The sequence below is a fragment of the Guillardia theta genome, assembly GCF_000315625.1.
Source record: "Guillardia theta CCMP2712 unplaced genomic scaffold GUITHscaffold_93, whole genome shotgun sequence".
NCBI lineage: Eukaryota > Cryptophyceae > Pyrenomonadales > Geminigeraceae > Guillardia > Guillardia theta.
Genome location: NW_005434581.1, coordinates 37,830 through 57,787, shown reverse-complemented (window position 1 = coordinate 57,787; position 19,958 = coordinate 37,830). Strand labels below are relative to the sequence as shown.

Below are 19,958 nucleotides of genomic sequence, written 5' to 3'. Positions count from 1 at the left end.
AGAGGAGAGGAGAGGAGAGGAGAAGAGAGGAGAGGAGAGGAGAGGAGAGGAGAGGAGAGGAGAAGAGAGGAGAGGAGAGGAGAGGAGAGGAGAGGAGAGGAGAGGAGAGAGCTTGTCGATTGAAGGTGTGAATGAAGGTCAATCATATGTCACAAAGTGAAGGATGGATGTGCGAGAGCAGTCAGGATTCCTTCTCTCCCCTTTCCCCCTCCCCTCCTCCTCCTCCAGCGTCTCTTCTCTCACCTTGAGCGAGTCAGCCAGGGGCTGCAACACGTTCCGATAGGAGGAGCACGAAGCTCCGAAGCCATGCACGCACACGACAGCGACGTCGGGCACTCCTGCTGGCAGCGCCTCCAGGTAGTGAACCTCCTCCTACAGCCCCTTCAGCGACATGCCCTCCTGCTCCTCCTCCTCCTACGTCACCTCTCCAACGCGGAGGAACTTGCTGTCCTCGTACTTGACCTCCTGCTCGCTGTAGAGTCTGGCACAAGCGTCATGGCACGTCTCTCGTCTGTTCGTCTCTCACGAGGCTTCAAGGTCTTTCTCTGATATGTAGAGTTTCGACATCAACCTCCCCAGCACGAACGAGATCACCGCTCGCATGATCCCCATCGCCGCCTTGTATGAGCTCAGCTTCGCCAGCTCCATGCCTGCGCAGCTTCACCATCCACACCATCTCCTCCTCGTCCTCCCCCTCCTCACCACAGTTGGAACACCATGCTGCAAACCCACAGACAGCAGCGAAGCACAAGGAGGCTGTGTTCTCTCTTTGCGTGAGCTTCTTGTAGCCGGGCGAGGCATCAGGATCGAACGGCTTCCTCCCTCCCCTCATCTTCACCTCCCGCCGCCCTCCCCTCCCGACCTTCTCCCAGCTCCTCCTCCTCTCCCCCCTCGGCTGCTTCTCCCAGCTGGGATGGAAGCCCACAAACGACAGGAGCCCTCTACTTCTCTCTCCAGCTACTCTCCAGCCCCTCCCCAGCTTCTCCCCAGCTGCTTCTCCGACTCCCATGCTGCTCAGCCACAGCGCCAGCAGCAGCCATGCTCGCATCCCCACCCTTACCCCTCGGTATCGGGGTAGGGGGAAGTGCAGAGAAATAACGAATAAGGGACTATGAAAATATGACTAAGGTGCTGCCCCCACCTTGCTTTCTCAAGTCATCGGAGAGAGCGATGAAGCAAGGTAGGAGGGAGGGAGGGAGGGAGGGAGGGAGGGAGGGAGGGAGGGAGGGAGGGAGGGAGGGAGGGAGGGAGGGAGGGAGGAGAGGGGGGATCGAGGGATGGCGACTAGAGGTAGAGAGGAGGGGAGATGAGACGGCAGCGATAGTCTGGAGAGGAAGGAACCTGAGCTTCGTGACCCCAGGAGAGGAGCTCTGAAGTCACCTGAAGGAGGAGGAGGAACTAGCGGGCCAGCCATCTCACTTGACGTGCGCAGGTTGCGAGAGCGTGGGAGGCTCTTCAATGGTCGAGTAGGGCGGCAGCGGGAGGATGCGACGTGCGGGAGGAGACGAAGAGGTTGACCGGACGCGCTTCCTGCTGCTGACGAGCGTCCTCGTCCTCGTCTCCTTGTCCCTCCTAGTCGACCCTCGTCAAGACATGCGAGTCGAGCTGGAGAATAAAAACCCACAACTGCGGGCAGCACAGAAGGTAAGATGGATGTTGCTGGTGCTGGTGCTGGTGCTGGTGCTGGTGCTGGTGCTGCTGCTTTTGCTGTATGATTGCATCGGCAGGAGCTTCAAGATTCTTCTAAGAAGGTTCAAAGTTCCCTCAAGATCCTCGAAGAAGTTGAAGATGATGTGAGAGATGAAGAAAAACTGACCTCAACTCTTCCCTGCCTGCCTGCCTGCCTGTCTGCCTGCCTGTCTGCCTGCCTGTCTGCCTATCTGCCTGCCTGCTGCTGCTGCTGCTGCTGCTGCTGCTGCCCCTCGTACCTCGTGCCTCCTCGTCCTCGTCCCTTGACCTCCATTTCTTTCAGGTGCCAAACTGGATGACGGAACTCCCAGCTGGGCTCGTGCATGATGCTCTTCGCGGCCTCAGCTCAGCTGGAGGCAACTGGAGCTCTCGAGCGAAGCAGGAGAAGGATCCTCGAGAGAGAAGCAGCGGCAGGAGGAGCTTGAGGAGGAGGACGAGGAACGAAGGAGCACAAGAGGAGAGGAAGAAGGTTGGCAGGAAGAAGGTTGGGAGGAACCCCTTGCTGCTCTCCCTCATCTTCCTCTTCAGCAGGCGAAACTTCGACTCTACAAGCTCAAGCAAAGGAGAGATGCTCCTCACCGGATCCTGTCTTCAGCTGCTCCTGCTCCTGCTCCTGCTCCTGCTCCTGCTCCTGCTCCCTCACCTCCTGGCCTCACCTCAGCTGATCGTCTGCTGCTGGGGAGGCTCTTCGGCTTCAACACGGTCTTGCATAAGCTGAGCACAGTGAAGCACAAGACGTACAACCTCGCACTCCATGGTGAGGCGACAGAGAGGAAGCGCATGAATGATCTGCTGCTCCTTAGACGCCGGCACGCACCAAGAAGATGAAGGAGCTGCTGTGAACTCGGTTCTCCTCCTCTTCTCCTCTTCTCCTCTTCTCCTTTCCTCCACAACTTATCCCTCCTGTTCGTTCTCCTCCTCCTCCGTCTCTCCTTCTCGTTCGCTGTCGTTCCTTAGGACCTCTACTCATCCTCCTCCAGGTTGTCTCTCAGGCCGACATGCGGAGGAGCAAGCGAGTCGCCGACAGCCCCGAGCTGCTCAAGAAGTTGAGGGACAGGAGGAGGCAGCAGGACCAGCGACAAGCCCAGCTGAAGGTCACTTGCTCCATCCCCTGCTGCCTCCTCCCTCATGCCCGTGCAGAGCGAGCAGCAGCTCGAGCAAGCAGCTCGACATCTGCTGGACAAGGTTGACACGAGCAGGTGTGAAGGGCAGCTGAGAGGCAGGTGGGGCTGACGCGGGGGGTGGCAGAGACCCCTGGTTGAGATCCATCCTCTCGAGAATCGCCACTGATACTGCCAAGGCGAGGGACACCCACCCCCCTTCTGCTCCTCCCCCAGCCCCCCCCCCTCCCCAGCACAGCTCTTCCTCGTGCTGCTCGTCCTGGTGATCTTCCATGGCTGTTTCCCACTGACGTCAAGGCAGACGGAGGTGGCGAAGGAGAAGATCTCCCGCATGAGAAGCGACTTGAAGGTTTTCATCTCCTCCTCACACCCTCCCTGATGATGCTCGCTGAAGGTCTCTAGGAGGGAGCAGGGCTTGAGGTGACCTGACTGCTGCTGCCTGCTGCCTGCTGCCTGCTGCCTGCTGCCTGCTGCCTGCTGCCTGCTGCCTGCTGCCTGCTGCCTGCTGCCTGCTGCTGCTGCTGCTGCTGCTGCTTCGCCTTCTCTTCACTCTCACTTGCCTGTCTACAGCAGCGACAAGCAGGAGCCTGGAAGCATGATCTTGGACCCACACGATGCCCAACAGCGGTACTGTGCTCCTCCTTCTCTCCTCCTCTCCTCAACATCTTGCAGGAGGAGGGTTGAAGCTCAGCGCCTTCTCCAACATCTTCTGTCCTCCACTCACGACGACTTGAGCCGCATGCGAGCTGCTCGCTCCTCGCGTTCTTCGCGTCTGCTCCACCGCTACTCCCCACTCTTTCATGTGAGCCTTTACTTGTGCTTGTGCTTGTCCACGTGCTCGTCCTTGTCTTCGCCCTTCCTCTAACTCTCTGTCAGAGTCCTCGCTCATCGCACGCTCGTCTGAGTGAGGAGGGGCGCGGGCGTCACTTTCATGGACTTGACAGCGACGAGGGGAGGGGGCGAGTTGACCGAGATGGTGGAGGGGGAAGACGAGAGGACGGGGGAGGAAGCGAGACAAGACGGTCAGGAAGCTGGTTCGGAGAGTTGGGGCGAGACATTGCAGAGGATGTGAAGAACGTTGTATAAAAGGAGGAAAAGGCAATCTTGTCTTCAATCTTGTTTTCAATCTCGTCTGTTACAGTTTCATTCTTTCATGATACAACTACAAGCACTCTACGTTCTTCCTCCCTCCCACTCTTCCTTTCAGTAATTTCGGATGTCAAAGCCTGGGGGAAAAGATAAGGTGACAAGTAGAGGAGAGGAGAGAGGAGGTGAGGTGCAGGAGACTTACGGCTGCGCTGGAAGTAGGCAGGCGCTTGTCGTCCTCCATGACTGTCTGGTGCCATGGGGGGTCCTGGAGTCTCGCAGAGTGAGAAGGGAAGGAGAGGGAGGAGGTGGAGAAGCAGGAGGAGTAGAGGGAGGAGGAGGAGTGAGGGAGCTACCTTGCATCCCCTGCATCCCCTGCATCCCCTGGCTGGTGCCGTCCATGGGTCCGGACTGAAACATCCCGGCAGGAAAGAGAGGACTGTAACAACTGTCAGGGCCTTCGCAGGGGAGGAGGAGGTAGTGGTGGTCCATTTGGAGTGGCAGGGGGTGGTCTTACTTGAAACTCGTCCCCATGGACAGCGGCGCTCCTGTCCCCTGCTCCATGAAGAGGTTGATCCCTGCGCTCGAGATCGGAGGGGAGGAGATCTCTCCGAGGAGTCCGATCTGTTTGGGAGGCTGCTCGTTGAAGGGGGGCCGTGGGCCGTTCCCCCAGTGAGGAGGAGGAGGAGTGTTCTTGTGGCCCATGGGGGGGAAGGGAGCTCCGGCGCCTGTGAGGCTCTGAGGAGGAAGAGCGGAGGGGTTCCCAGGAAACAGCGACGTCCACATGCTCTGGGTCATGTGGGTGGAAGGAGGCTGGATCCCGCAGTTGTCTGGAGGACGATCTCAGCATGACCGAGTGAGGAGAGGAGGACGGGAGGAAGCAACAGAGGAGTAGAGGACGAGGAAGGAGGAAGGGGCTGGAGGCGCAGAGATGCAGGAGGGACGGAGCAAGGGAAGGATGAGAGGCACGAAGGAGGAAGGGGAGGGAGGGTGCATGAGCGGCAGCAACGAACCTGACAAGAGTGAGTGCACGCTCCCGCTCAAGGAGGAAGGTTGGAAGACAGAGTCAGTCCCTGCTGTTCCCACGCTCGTCATCTGCGACGGAGGGTTCTGCAGCAAGGGATCGTCAGACTTCAACGCGCGAGCAAGAGATTTCTCTTACCTGCATGTTGGGTGCCGGATAGGCCGAGCTGGAGGGACAAGCGCATCAGGAGAGCGGCAGGAGAACCAGCAGACGTCACCTCGTGCTCATCGCCGATTGCATCGCCTGCACCTCCGCCATCTGGCAGATCCTGTGCGCGCGCTTCGCCGTCTCCTCCGTGGCGAACTCGAGCTCGGCTCGGATGCCATCAGGCGAGACACGGAGAGACACCTGGGAGGAGGCAAGTCACGCTGAGGCTCCTCGATCTCTACGGCTCTACCCCTTCGAGCGGGTCCAGCAGTTTGATCTTCAGGTGTGCCTGCGACCACAAGCTCGACCAGTTGACGATGAGCAGCGTTCTTCCTTTGACCTCCGCTGAGATCGGAGGATTCTCCTCGTCGTTGTTCCCCTCGTAGCTCCCTCCTCCCCACGCTCCCGCAGCTACTCCGCTACCTCGCGCTACACTCGCAAGCGCGTTGCTTGCGGCCTGCATATTGGCGTTGCTGAAGAGTGAGGGCTCAAGGGTGACGAGGGGAGTCGGCTTGAGCTCGTTGTTCGCATCCTTTCCCATGGTCATCTTGTACACCTCGAGCTCCTCATCGCTCAGGAAGACGGTCTTGTTACCAACTGTGTAAGGTTTGCGCCTGACCTCCCCGGAATCTGTCAAGAAGGTGAGAGGCACAACTCGCAGCTCAGCCTCCCGCGCTCACTCGTCTTGTTGGGATCCACCGGAGTCGCCGTGTTGTTGCTGCTGCAGGCGTTGATGATCTGCGACTCCGTCTCCACCTTCTTCATTGTCCGTTGCAAGCTCTTCAGCTTTCTGAACGGCCATCGCGTGATGCCGTAGGAGCGGCACAGCTTCTTCAAGGACGTCAGGCAGATCCCGAGCTCCTTGGCGACTGCCTTCTCCGGCAGGTTGAAGAACTTGGAGAGCTCATCCAGTCGCACCTGAGTTATCGTGTCATCCTACGAGGACAAGACGGTGAGCGCACCTCTCTGTTGAGGTACGGCCGGCCTGTCCCGCTGCTGGGAGATCCTTCAGTGCTGGGCTGATGGGGTAGTTGACTGGAGGACAGAAGGTCAGTCGGAGCATGAGTGCTCGAGGACAACCTGGCAGGCTGCATGTCGTCTCCGATATTATTTGACATCACGTTGCTGGTATCCATGGGTGGCCAACTGGCTTCACCTTATCCTCGAATGGCAGACAACACTTGGCCCATGGATCTCTTCCTTCGTTTGAATCTTGAGAGGATTGCTCGTGAGTGTTTCGCAACAAAACATTCTTTTCACTTAACAAACAACACAACCGATAATATCAGCACGCGATCTCAATCTCAATGATATGACTATTCAAGTCTGTCATAAAACCCTCCATCTTGTTGACATGTCTTGCTTCCCGGGTCCATTTCCCTGGTCTCACCCACCATAGCATTCTACAACTTCAGGATTGGCCTTCTAATTCAGATCATAAGCTACCATGTGATTGATGCTGTCACACCAAGTACTGCCAGCTGCTGCACTCAACCCTTGGCTTATTTGATAGACTGTTGAACAAACATTGCAGCGTGACAGAGAGTCAGACAGGTCAGCACTACCAGGCACAGACAGTTCAAGTGCAGTAATCCAAAGTCTCATCATGCAGATTTCCTTCTTGTTGCTATCTCCACCTTCTCCTCCTCTCTCTCGATCGTTTCCTCCCCCAAAGGCCCCTTCGCAGCCATTGCCTTCGGCAAATGCTGGACCACCCCCGGTCAGGACTACCCGACCCCTACCATATTCCTTTCTTCACCAGACCCACCCTTATCTCTAGACTTCCGTCAGGTCCCCAATACCACCCCTACTTGGTAGCCTCAAACGTACCAACCACGTTCAAATATTGGCCACCCCACCCTACTGTAACAAAGATGAGCACCCCTGCTTAATTCATACCGTGTTCCACCCCACCCCACCCCTCTTTTACAGGCAACCACTGTTGTCAATTCCATGGGTCTAGGAACCCCTCAATCACCCACCACCCCTCATCAAGTACCCCCCATTTACACCTTCCGATCTCATCCTGTCGGGTACGGGTAGTGTCCAATCAACTCTCCTCGTACCCCTCCTCGAATATCAACGAGTACCCTATCCTGTTCACTACCCCCCTATTTCACTGCATTTTACCTGAAAAACGGGGTAGGTCGAGTACCCACGACGGGCAGGTACCCCTTATGTGTGCATGCGAGCAGGCATCACCCTGTGGCCACCCTGCTCACCTCAAGTTCAGAAGACTGGATTTTTGTTCAATTATTCAATTTACAATGAATAATTCGAAATTGAAATTGATTATTTCAAACAATACAGGGAAATGTTTGCCTGCAGGCAAGAGGCGGATCCACACTATCAACAGCACCGGTCATCGCCTCTTTAATTTTCGGGGTTCAAGGGGTGGGTAACATATGATTTCGTGAGGGTGGGGGTAGTCCGGCTCTTCAAAACGAGAGGTCATGTCCACGACTATTTCTGGATAAAATTCATCAAATACTTTACTCAACAGTCAAACCCGGCCCGGCCGGGCCGCCGGGCCACTGCCAGTCACGGCGGCCTGTGAGTGGCCGCGGCCGGCCAGTGGCATCATCATCGGATCACGCGGTGACACTGAGCGGCCACAGCCGCACTGGCTCAGCCGCCGGTGACTCGCCAACCGTACGGGCGGGGCGCCGCCGGCGAGACACGGTCACCCGGCCCGGTCACACGCAGCCTGACCGCCAGCCTTAGTGGCAGTACGCCGCGACCAGTGATCCGATCCGCCGACTCCGGGGATCAGATGGCACGGCGGCGGTCCGGCGATCCTGGCGCCGCCGCCGGGGGCGGCCGCGCGGCGCCGGGCCGGGCGGCCCGGGCGGCACTGCGGCACGGTCATCCGCCGTCACAGTGACGCGGCCGGGCGGGCCCGGGGCGCGGCCAGCCGCTGAGCCGCGCCCAGTGGGTGCGGCCGCGGCGCCGGCCGCCGGGGCCCGCCGGGCCCGGGCTCCGCCGAGTCCGGGCCCGGGCCCTCAGGGGCCCTTGTCGCCGGGTGGTGACTCAGTGGCACTTCCGCCGGCCGCCGGGGCACACGGTGGCGGGTCGGACCCCCGGCCCGGCCCCGCCGCCCGGCCGCGCCCACTGGGCCAGGCCCGCGCCGAGCCTGAGCCGCTAGTACTACTGAGTTTCAAGTTCAGGTTAGACGGTCCCGGCGAACTTGACGGCGGCCTCAGGAGTCACCGCCCTTGTCACCCGTCCACGTGACAGTGACTGATTTTTTTAAACCGTCACTAGTAACTTTGAGTGAACACTGAGTCACTGAGACGGCGCGTTGGCGGCCGGGCATCTGAGTCCGGTTCGATCCGTACGGTCGAGTCCGCCGCCGGGCCCGGGGGACTCAGGCTCCCGGCACCGGCGGTCCAACTTGACAGGGCCCGGCGGCTGGGCGGCCCAACCGCCGGGTGTCACCGTGCGGCCCACTGGCTACCGTTGACCGTGTCACTGAACTTGAAGTTAAGGCTACCGTAGTACGGTGCACAGCAGAGTCACGCCGACTCGAACGAGTCACGTACGGAATCACCGTGACAGTTCCGCGGCAGCGCGGCCTTGGTATCGTGATCATCGCCAAAGTAACGTGATCGGAACATAGCCTGATACACATCACGGACGACTTGCTGCGGGATCATGCCATACGTGAAGCATCGCACAAACTCGAGAGCAAGAGCCTTTCTAAAGCTGATACGCCTGCCGTCACCTCGACGGGCCATGTGACACAAAGAGTATCACATGTCACATGTGATACAAAGAATATTTTCGTGAACATTGAGATAGCTCCACTATCTCCTGTCCAAGTAAGAGAACACGGAGAAGCATTCAGAGTAAAAGAACACGGAGAAACATTCAGAGTAAAAGAACACGGAGTCAGAGTCAGAGTAAGAGAACACGGAGAAACATTCAGAGTAAAAGAACATGGAGTCAGAGTCAGAGTAAGAGAACACGGAGAAACATTCAGAGTAAAAGAACATGGAGTCAGAGTCAGAGTAAGAGAACATGGAGGAAGAGTCAGAGTAAGAGAGCATGGAGGAAGATTCAGAGTAAGAGAACATGGAGGAAGAGTCAGAGTAAGAGAGCATGGAGGAAGATTCAGAGTAAGAGAACATGGAGGAGCAGTCAGCCACCCATGAGCTGAAGCCAAGAGGCGATCGTGCTAGTGAGTGCAGAAGACACTTGAGGAACATGGCTCACCAGCTCCTCCCAGCATCCCTTGCACTGTTTCTTTTGATATGCAGATACACCGTATCGCATGTCTGCATGAGATATCGTCTCTACAGGAGAAACAAATCTCTGCGTCAGTCCTGCATCTGTTGAAATAGGTGGAGAACAGGCTGCTTTTCGTTCGAGTGAGGCAAGTGATCATCTGCGAGTGAGACTAGGAAATCATACAACCGTCCATTGTCAACCTCATTTGATCATGGTTGGCTTAATAAGTCCGTTTGAATTTCTACATTGGTAAATTGGAAGCTGCAACATAAACATAATACATCACTGGTAATGCATATCATGCTACACTTCGTCTGTCTCCATTGGTACATTGATGTACCAGTCTAGCCAAGACTTGCTCCAGCCCTCGTCCCTCGCACCCCCACAAGCGTTCCCCAAGTCTTCCTCCCCGTCATGGTGCTCGCCCATGTGCTGGCCCTCGCATCGGTGTCTTGGCGTCAGCTCTGGTGCTCCCATGCTCACGTTGAGGGTCGTCGTAAGCGCCACGGTTGTGACTGCCGTCTGTTCCTCCACCGGCACGCCTTGCACAGGGGGAGCGAGCCAAGGCGAGTAGCTGCAGCCCAGCTCTGCAGAGGCTTGGTACAGGGCATGCGGCGGGGGGCATGCGGCGGCGGCAGCCAAGGACGGCGGAGGAGGAGGCAGGCTGGTGACCCGGCACTGCACGCCAAGCTGGCCTAGCGTGGAGGGCGGGGCATGCTCGCTCGGGGGGATGAGGGCGGAAACGCTTCCTGCCCCGTCAGGCAAGGGCGAGCACGGAGCTGAGCCTGACTGGGGCGAGGCCGAAGGAGGAGAGGAGAGGGAGGCAGGTCGATCCCTGTTACGGGAGTAAGGCCACTTGTTGATGCCGAGAGATCTGCAGGCGTTCTTCATGGCGGTAAGAGAGATGCCCTGCGGAGAGAGTCAGGGATCAAGAGGGGAGGAGAAGGGGAGGAGGGGGCAGTACCAGGTGCTTAGCTGCCTCAGTCTGACGGAGGTGGAAGAGGCTTGTGATGGAAGAGGCGTTGAGGTTTATAGCTTGGTTTGCTTTCGCATATGATGTTGTCTCTCCTCTTTTCTTTCGTGTATATATAAGATGCGTCGGATTGTCCTGAAGGCTGCTAGTGTTCTTGTTCATTGTTGTTGGTGAAGCAACGTGGTCTTGTTAGATGACAGAAAGATGTGTGGGGTTGTAGACTATTGATTGCAACTCAGGATTACAGATTTCAGACTATGATGTTCTATGGTGTATGATTCAGGTCAAGGTGTGTGTGACTGTGATTGTCAGCAGAGCACTTATGAAGAAGGAGATGCGAGAAGGGAGATGCGAAGGGATGGGAGGACGAGAGGCAAACCAAGGCAAGATAAGGAGGGCAGACTGCAGGGGCCCGTGATGGTAACGTGATTAGCCCTATTTCTTTTTTCTTCCCGAAGAGTGAGAACAGAACGTTTCAGAATTCAACCTTCTTGGGCTTGAAGGAGTAAAGGACCCCCACCCCGTATGCCCCAGCCGCAGCCTGAGTGAAGGTGACCGCAGGCTGAGCACCGGTCCCACTTGACTGGTCGACATGACTGAACCTAGTACTGATCTTTAACTTAACTTTCAGTAAACTACTGTGACTGAACTTCGGAACTGCCCGCCAGGGCAGCCTGAGCCTATGCAGCCAGTGATTGTCTTCGTACTGCCATTTTTAACTTAAAGGCTTTGAGTAAAGACTGAGAGGCAGGCTGAGCCCGGCCGCAGTTCATAGCGTTGCTTTTCCGGCCGGGCGCTCATAGGAAAAATTGGCAAGATTTTTTTTTTTCGAAGGGCCTGTGGGGTCCCTTCATTTCATGCCATGTGGGAGTACCCTACTTTGAGAAGGCGTGTAGGAGGGTACTCGCTCTTAGGAAAATCGTTGCTGCGCAGGGCCAAAGAGGGGTAGGGTGATTTGAATTTGGTTGCTTGGACACCTCACCACGCCAAACCAAAGTAAAAGTACGAATTTTAGAAGTATCTGTGGTACCAACTTAATATTGCAGCGTTTATATGGTACAAAACCAGGGCCAAACTGGTCGGAACTTCGACTTCCAAGAACCCCTCCGTTTGACTTTCGTTGGGGGGTGGGGTGGGTATGGAGCACCCTCAACTACCCACCTTCGAAGCAGTTTGAAACTCTGTGATAGGGGGTGGGGGGTAGCCCCCATTTCTCATTCCCCAAGCCCCCTCTCCCTGGACGAGCAAGAGGCGATGAAATGGTGCCTTCCTGACTCGCGAGGATGAACCTTGATATTGAGAGACTTCGAATCCAACCCAACTGAGATAGAAATGAGATGAAGATCTCATATCATACCTGTAAGAGATGATCGAGCTTCTTTCTCAACTCTGCAGGTTGGGCCAAGGTTTGAATCATCCATCGTGTACTGGAATATGCACCCTAGGTACAAACAATCCGCGTGTGTACTTGAAAATATTCTTCGAAGACAAGATGAAATTTTCATGAACAGCTAAGCAACTAATGATAGATTCACCATTGAACAGAATCAACTCTGATTGACCCTTCTTTCAAATTGCCGTAGGTTGAACGTTGAGCTCAAATGCATGATTTGTGAGAAATTTGTATATCAAACTGTACCTTTAGCGACTTTGCTGTCTAGATATGTGTTCTCATGTCATCACTCACTTTGAATCCTTCTAGTCTTACGGTCAGGATTCATGCACCTCACTTTTCTATAGAGAAAGCTTTACATGCTCAACCGTTCAATGATGCATGAAGAGACGATTGCACAAAGGATTTCTTTACCTGCCAGGATAGATGACTTTGAATCATCGTTGTTGATCATGAATCACTATACCCATGATCAAGTGCATTGACAATTGCATTTCCATGTTTCATGACGTTGGATGATTTTTCTGCACTGCAACTAAGTTCTTCCTCTGTCATGACATTTCCACAACGCTGCAGAAACCTAGTTAGAAATGAAACAATGTGCAGATGAATCTGATATCAATAAATGAGATGTTCTTCGAATCAATCCTGCCTTGTTTGGACAGTTCGCAATGCTACCATGCAACAGTAGTGTTCTTGTCGCATTTGGCTCTACAGAGGGGTGCCTTGTTCAACAGAGCAAGCACTCGATGATTGTAAACGAACGACAAACACTGTGAATCAATAAACAGAATTCCACATTCAGGTGATCATATCTTTATTACAAGCGTTTCAATCTGGGTAAAAGCACAACCGACCTCCTTGTAATCCTGACGACGTTCCATCTTTTGCCTGGCGAAGTTACTTCTGTGTTAACCAAGAAGCATGTGACATGTAGCCACATCATAAATGCTGTACGGCCTGGAATATCAGCATCTTCAAAGTGCTCGTGTTTGCTGTGACCGTATCATCTGCTTGGCAGCGGCTCATTGATGGACACACGATCTGATGCAAGTTCACACCAGTAATATTTAGATGATGCATCATGTGATCAAATGGCATAGACCTTGGTGATTTGCAACATGTTTCATCGTTCCAACACATCCTTGAAAACCGGATGAAGAATCCTTCACGAACCACTGGACTTGCTTGTTATCATTCGATAGTGCTGTGGATCATCGTGGTTTCAAGCAATCGAGCAGCCCACTGCTAAAATGCACTGTATGTCTTGCGAGCCTATCAGCCATCATCGTGAAAACATATGTTCTTGAGCTCACTGGTGACTGTACGGCTTTTGAACAATCCAGTCACCGTCGGATGATGATTCCCTGTCGTCTTGTGTGTAATCTCCATCCATCTACTCCAACTCAGTTTCCCTGTCATGCATCGCAGATAGCTTAGGGTATTTCACAACCCGGTTTCGATTGCAACGTATCCCTGTGATGGTGATTTTCACTTGTATTATTGATGCTCTTCGCTCACCAAACGATTTTTCGTGAGATCCACGCACTGTACGAAGCACTCCTCAAGGATCATCATCTCTACACCTCAGGAATTTCCCATGAGGAGGTTCGGTGAACATCTGATGTCTGCACACGCTGCCGCGGGCTCGCTGTTTGCGAGCCATGGGTAGGGCAGTACAGAGCGGTGCGACGTGCCCCGAACAAGGGGAGGCTCATGGCGTGTAGAGAGGTCGTTCAAACTTGTTTATAAAATTGTACCATAAGAAGGCTCTACAAATTAGTTAGTAGACTACCCCATGATCTCACTGCAACTTCTGGGGTGCAGCCCTACTTCTGTGTTTATACTCAACCATTCCACAGTACAGTTTAAAATATCTTATTGGAAAACAACATCAGAGTTATAAGGACCCTGTTTGAAATCCTCAAACACGCCACCCCCCAATCCACCTAGAAAGCAGAACAACCCCCTCACGGGAAAACATACAGCCCAAAGCAGAAAAAGCAAAATGTCAACGCTATGTACTGGCCGCGCCATAATTAGACGGTAGAGTCACCCGCGGCGGCCGGCCCGTGGCCCGGGCCGCCGGCCCGCCGGGCGCGCCCCCAGTGCGGCGCCGGGCGGGGATGATCACTGCCACCGTGACTGAGAGTGGTCCGCCGCCCGGCGCCGGGCCGGCGGGTGACTGCATCACGGGGCCAGTCCGACCGTACGGAAACTCGGAAAGAAACACCGATTCGACGTGTCGGCCACCGTATCATCCGTCATGCCCCGGTCAGCAAAGATCCTGACCGTCCCACGACATGTTACCTCGATTCATGGCATTGAATCTCGACCTTCCATCACGTTACCTCGTGCTCATGATTGGTATCGTGACGAAAGGTTCTCATGGCCCACGGATACCCATGTAATGGTATCCGTGGTTCAATGCAACACGAAACGATGTCATTTCAGTTTTCGAAATTCGTTCCGACGTGACTTGGAAACAGTCACGTTTTCATGGTAACGTGATGAGTGTAAGTCGAAAAGGGCGAAGCCTTCCCTTTCTACGGTACTACATTTTATGCTCCCACTTTGTAGCCTGAATTTGTACTTCCAAACTACCAAGATATTTACTTAATATTTTTTTGACAATGAAATATTGAGTCAATATTTATCACCATTTCCACAAAGTCTGCGATGTATTGCCCCACATGGAAAATCAAGGTTATTCCCCTGGTCCTCCCCTACTTCAATTCCCCACTCCCGTTGTTGCCACTGTCGTAGCCACAGCGCCGCAGTCACCACGTCCTCCTCCAGCCAAGACAGTGGCATCCCACAAGACCACGAGCAGCATCTGCTAGCACACGCACAAGACCTCGGAGAACAACAGCCCCCTGCGAACATGAAGCCTTCTGTCCATGTAGTGTTCCCCAGAAGAAAACGAGGGCAGTCGATGCCAACCAATCGCGATGCGATCGGGCTAGACGCCTCTTCCATCACGAGCCTCTTCCACCTCCGTCAGACTGAGGCAGCTAAGCACCTGGTACTGCCCCCTCCTCCCCTTTTCCTCCCCTCTTGATCCCTGACTCTCTCCGCAGGGCATCTCTCTTACCGCCATGAAGAACGCCTGCAGATCTCTCGGCATCAACAAGTGGCCTTACTCCCGTAACAGGGATCGACCTGCCTCCCTCTCCTCTCCTCCTTCGGCCTCGCCCCAGTCAGGCTCAGCTCCGTGCTCGCCCTTTCCTGACGGGGCAGGAAGCGTTTCCGCCCTCATCCCCTCGAGCGAGCATGCCCCGCCCTCCACGCTAGGCCAGCTTGGCGTGCAGTGCCGGGTCACCAGCCTGCCTCCTCCTCCGCCGTCCTTGGCTGCCGCCGCCGCATGCCCCCCGCCGCATGCCCTGTACCAAGCCTCTGCAGAGCTGGGCTGCAGCTACTCGCCTTGGCTCGCTCCCCCTGTGCAAGGCGTGCCGGTGGAGGAACAGACGGCAGTCACAACCGTGGCGCTTACGACGACCCTCAACGTGAGCATGGGAGCACCAGAGCTGACGCCAAGACACCGATGCGAGGGCCAGCACATGGGCGAGCACCATGACGGGGAGGAAGACTTGGGGAACGCTTGTGGGGGTGCGAGGGACGAGGGCTGGAGCAAGTCTTGGCTAGACTGGTACATCAATGTACCAATGGAGACAGACGAAGTCTGACTTTCAAGAGCAATCTTGGTGTCAACCTAGCCTTTTGTATCATCATGTAGATTTTTGTGCCGCGCGGCAGTGCTGAGTCATTGAATTTCTGGTACGGTACTAGTACCATCATGCCATGATGATAGCTCAGAGTCAGCCTGAGCACTGTGTCACTGCGGGTCACAGTTTTGCCGACCCTGTACCTTACTAGCCCGGGCTCAGCCTTGTCGGCCAGTCAAGTTCCTAGTTCAGTATCATATCAGTGTGCCATGATCAGTCAGTGACCGTACATGCCCGTCGGCGCGCCGCTGCGGCCCGGCCCGCCGCACTGGGGCCACCGCCGGTCCAGTCCGATCGGCGGCCTCTGCCCGGGCACTGCCGCCGTGACTCCCGGCGGGCCCGGCCGGGCTGACTGGGCCCGGCCGGGCCGGGCGGCTGACTGAGTCCGGCAAACTTGAAAGCGACTTCCGAAGCTCGGCCCTGCTCTCTAGACCTGCTTTCCTTCCCTTGAACCTAGGGTGGGGTAGTGAATGAGTAGGGTGTCTTCCGAAATAGGTCAACATGGGTGGGTACTTGAATATGAAATTATTGGATATCACAGGAGAAGAATGCTCTTGTTATACTAAGGGGTGGGTTCATGACACATATTGGAAGGGGTGGGGTGGTTTGGGGTGGGGTGGGCACTAGCTAGAGGCACCTGGGTGGCCGCAAGAAGCCGCATCCAACATGGCGGGGAAGTCGCGATGGAGCGAAGTGACGATGGTGATACCGACGCTCTCCCTGTCATGCTCATGTGAAGAGTACAGACACTTGTTCCTTGTGCTATCATCCGTTCCTCCTCCTCGTTGGATCCAGTTCTCCGTCTTCTTCATGCTCCCACCCGCATGCACCTTTTGGTTGCATTGCATTCGACCATTGGATTGCCGCTGACATGCTGCATGTTTGAGATCCTCATGGATATCAGTTTGCTTCTGCCTCAATGTTTGTCAGATTTCCATCCATCTCTTGCAAATAGTTCTTCCTCACCCGTTGTCGTTCCTCTACAAAGCTGATGTTGCGTAAAGTGATCACGTAGAGATTTGATCGTGCAGGTGTATCAGTCTTCAGAACTCGCTGCAGATGCTCAGATCTCGCTCATGTCTTTACAAACTCTGCCAAAATTCGATATCCCCGCACAATCCTCCTGTGAAACCTCGCGTGATGACCTCTTTGCATGTCACTTCCTGATATCAATATTCCCGTGTCCTTGTAGGAAGTTATCCTGAGCTCACTTGGTTCCGCAGGCTCCAGCTGATCCGATCTTGGGAGTCGCAGTAGCTTACAACGCTGACCCGTCGCCCAAGAAGGTCGCAAGGTGGAGCTCGAGGACCCTCAGGCTTATCCCTCTGCAGGTCAACCTGGGGATCGGGGCGTACCGAGACTCGGAGGGGAAGCCGCTTGTGCTGCAATGCGTGCGAGAGGCGGAGAAGCGAATCGCAAACGACGAGGCGCTGAACAAGGAGTACCTTCCTGTGCAGGTGACTGCTGATGCTGTCTCCTCCTCTTCATGTCTGACCCTATGGAAGGGCTTCGATCGCTTCCTCAAGATCACTCCTCAGATCATCTTCGGGAAGGTGAGAGCAGTAGGAGCATGAGGAAGAAGCATGCTAATGCTGATGCTCAGGACTCACCTGCTGTTGTGGAGGGAAGGGTGGCAGTCTGCCAAAGTTTGTCAGGTCTTCTCTTTTGCTGCTGCTGCTGCTGCCGCTCCTCCTCCTCCTCCTCCTCCTCCTCCTCCTCCTCCTCCTCCTCCTCCTCCTCCCGTCACTCTTTTTGGGTTGATCCCTCGTTTCGTGATGTCCTCCTGATACGTTCCTCGTCCTCCTCTGCCTTTTCTGCAATGCTCTCTGCCTCCCTTGCGATCACTGAGGGCCCTCGAGGAACCGGAGCTCTTCGTATCGCCGCCGAGTTCATCGCCATGTACAACCCGGGCACAATGGTGTATATCAGGTAGACGCGCAGCCCAGAGGGGAGCAGCTGACAGTACTCGCAGCAACCCCTCCTGGGGAAATCATCACACCATCTTCAAGAAAGCCGGGCTCAAGGTGTGGACGGAGAGAGAAGAGAAGGAAGCGAGGATAGGACAGACGCATTGGGGGGAGAGAGGCGGGAAGGGGGAGGGGAGAGGGTATGGGAGGAGAGAGGAGGGGAGGGGAGGGGAGGGGAGGGGAGGGGAGGGGAGGGGAGGGGAGGAGAGGGATGGAGGAGATCAGGCTGGAAGTGAAGGATCTTCATTATCATTATGTTAGACGACAACCTACAAGTACCTGAACAAGACCATGGGGCTCGATTTCGACGGAATGGTGGCAGACCTATCAGGTATGCACTTGTTTATGATAATTGAGGAGTCAATGGGCGACGCAATAAGATCGTATCATAGTTTTGTCATGTCATGTTATGTCATGTCATGTCATGTCATGTCATGCCATGTCTTGTCTTGTCTTGTCCTGCTGTGAAGCTGATTCATCTCAGCTGCTCCTAGAGGAAGTACTTTCGTCCTCCACACGGTGGCACATAATCCGACAGGTGAAATACAGGAGGAGGAGGAGGAGGAGGAGGAGGAGGATTAGGAGGAGGAGAGTTCGATGAGCATTTCAAGTCTGATTGCAATCTGTCAGGTGTTGATCCCTCACAGGACCAGTGGAAGAAGCTAGCAGACGTTTGCCAGGAGGCAAGTTGTCTCTCTCCTCTGTCGTCGAGGGACCCTTCCCCCTCCTCCGCTTCCTTGCTACTGTTGCTCCCCCCTCTACTTGCTCCGCCCTCTTCCTTCTCATCCCTCCCCTCTTCCTCTTTCTTTGCATGCCTTCAAACGTCTTGCTTTCTCACCTGCTGGTTCAGAGGGATGCCATCATAGTCTTCGACACGGCATATCAAGGTTACGCCAGGTGAAAAGACTCTACTCTTCCCGCTCCTCTCCACCGCCCCCCTTGAGGGAGGAGACAGCTGGGGGAGGGAGAAGTAGAGGGGGGAAGGAGGAGAGGAGCAGGAGAGGAAAGGAGGAGAGGGGGTGGAGAGGGGGTGGAGAGGGGGTGGAGATGGGAAGGAGGAGGGGAGTGGAGAGGGGAAGGAGAGGGGATGGAGAGGGGATGGAGAGGGGGTGGAGAGGGGATGGAGAGGGGGTGGAGAGGGGATGGAGAGGGGAGGGATTTGCTTCCCTCTGACTCTACTTGTGCTCGTCAATTGTCAGTGGAGATCTCGAGCGAGATGCGTGGGCTGTGCGATATTTCGCAAACACGCGGGGACTTGAACTCATGGTCACTCAGGTACAGCAGAAGCGCCTCTGTTGCTGTTGCTGCTGCCTCTCCTTGCTCTCCCTCCGTCTGTCTCCCCTCGCTTATTCTGTTCAGTCATATTCCAAGAACTTCGGACTCTACGGCGAGCGCATCGGAGCCTTGAACGTGGTAGGGCGAGGAGTGACAGGAGGATGGGGAAGGGAGAAGGGAAGCAGCGAGGGAGGAGAGGAGGTGATGATATGTGCGCAGGCTGTCAAGAGCAAGGACACAGCCGCTAAGATTAGTTCCCAACTGAAGGGCATCGTGAGCTGCTTGCCTGCTGGTCGCTTCCTCCTCTCTTACTCCCCTCCTCCGCAGGTTCGTCCCATGTACTCCAACCCGCAGCTTCATGGCGCGCGACTAGTCACATGGGTGAGGCGGAGGAGGCGGAGGATGTGGGAAGTGGATAGGGGAGGGGGAGAATGGAAGCGGATGGAGGGGAAGGGGGAGAGGAAGGAGAAGGAGCAAGAGGCGAGAGGCGGAGGAGGAGCAAGTGGCTGGGGGCAAGGGAAGCTGACACATAGCGGGCAGGTCATGGAGGATCCTGCCTTGAAGGCGCTGTGGGAAAAAGAGCTCAAGGTTATCCACCCCTCCTCCTTCCCACCCTCAAAGACACAAAGACACTGCTGCTGCTGCTGCTGCCTCTGCTGCTGCCTCTGCTGCTGCCTCTGCCGCTGCAGCTGCATCTCCTCCACCACCACTTCCTCACCCCAGCTGCAGGAGATGTCCGATCGTATCACGGAGATGCGATCCTCGTTGGTTGCTGCACTGGTCGAGATCAACTGTCCTCCTCCTAACGCCAACTTCCGGTAGCACCATCCTCCTGCGACTTCTCTCCACTCATACATCTCCTCCTCCTCCTCCCCCTCCTCCCCTTTCCTCCTCCCTACTCCTCCCCCTCTTCCTCTTCCATGCTGGATCTTGTGCTGGTCAGAGGAGCTGAGGGTCGAGCAGGAACTGGAACCACATCACCTCGCAGATCGGCATGTTCGCCTTTACTGGGCTGAGCGAGAAGCACTGCTCCCTGCTGACGGGGAAGGTGAGAGGAAGAGGAAGAGGAAGAGGACGAGGAAGAGCAAGAGGAAGAGGAAGAGGAGGGGGAGGGAGGAGAGGAGGGAGGAGAGTGACAGGGATGTTTCAGCATCACATCTACTGCACTAAGAACGGAAGATTCTCCATGGCTGGAGTGAACCCAAGTAACGTCAAGTACATCGCAGCCGCGATGAAGGACGCAATCAACTCCTGCTCGAAGCTTTGAGCCTCCTCCTCCTCCTCCTCCTCCTCCTCCTCCTCCTCCTCCTCTCTCCTCTCTCCTCCTC

The 19,958-nt window shown here is 55.5% G+C and overlaps 5 protein-coding genes across 5 annotated transcripts; 3 read left to right on the top strand and 2 right to left on the bottom strand.

Moving 5' to 3' along the window:
* Positions 1–2,496: 2,496 nt before the first annotated feature.
* Positions 2,497–3,910, top strand: GUITHDRAFT_154916 (hypothetical protein). Its single transcript, XM_005824501.1, has 9 exons — positions 2,497–2,536; positions 2,670–2,783; positions 2,830–2,888; positions 2,938–2,989; positions 3,112–3,159; positions 3,205–3,230; positions 3,381–3,437; positions 3,483–3,608; positions 3,683–3,910. The coding sequence occupies exons 2-9, from the start codon at positions 2,688–2,690 to the stop codon at positions 3,894–3,896; spliced, it is 678 nt and encodes a 225-aa protein (XP_005824558.1). The 5' UTR covers positions 2,497–2,536; positions 2,670–2,687; the 3' UTR covers positions 3,897–3,910.
* A 1,790-nt stretch (positions 3,911–5,700) lies between these two features.
* On the bottom strand, positions 5,701–5,979 carry GUITHDRAFT_77999 (hypothetical protein; the record flags this gene model as incomplete). The annotated part of the gene is made up of 1 exon (XM_005824500.1): positions 5,701–5,979. A coding segment is annotated over one exon (279 nt), but the record flags the coding sequence as incomplete, so codon positions are not given.
* A 3,621-nt stretch (positions 5,980–9,600) lies between these two features.
* On the bottom strand, positions 9,601–10,432 carry GUITHDRAFT_116215 (hypothetical protein; the record flags this gene model as incomplete). Its single annotated transcript, XM_005824499.1, has 2 exons — positions 9,601–10,206; positions 10,262–10,432. The coding sequence occupies 2 exons, from the start codon at positions 10,430–10,432 to the stop codon at positions 9,601–9,603; spliced, it is 777 nt and encodes a 258-aa protein (XP_005824556.1).
* Positions 10,433–14,547: 4,115 nt separating this feature from the next.
* Positions 14,548–15,349, top strand: GUITHDRAFT_116214 (hypothetical protein; the record flags this gene model as incomplete). Its single annotated transcript, XM_005824498.1, has 2 exons — positions 14,548–14,688; positions 14,744–15,349. 2 exons carry the CDS (start codon positions 14,548–14,550, stop codon positions 15,347–15,349), a joined length of 747 nt encoding a protein of 248 aa, XP_005824555.1.
* Positions 15,350–16,054: 705 nt separating this feature from the next.
* GUITHDRAFT_158574 (hypothetical protein) lies at positions 16,055–19,897 on the top strand (the record flags this gene model as incomplete). The annotated part of the gene is made up of 19 exons (XM_005824497.1): positions 16,055–16,090; positions 16,612–16,674; positions 16,720–16,845; positions 16,894–16,941; positions 16,992–17,043; positions 17,248–17,317; positions 17,361–17,412; positions 17,632–17,686; positions 17,840–17,893; positions 17,986–18,042; positions 18,222–18,252; positions 18,555–18,630; positions 18,715–18,768; positions 18,850–18,903; positions 18,958–19,011; positions 19,171–19,218; positions 19,360–19,448; positions 19,594–19,678; positions 19,781–19,897. 19 exons carry the CDS (start codon positions 16,055–16,057, stop codon positions 19,895–19,897), a joined length of 1,221 nt encoding a protein of 406 aa, XP_005824554.1.
* Between the last annotated feature and the right edge of the window lie 61 nt (positions 19,898–19,958).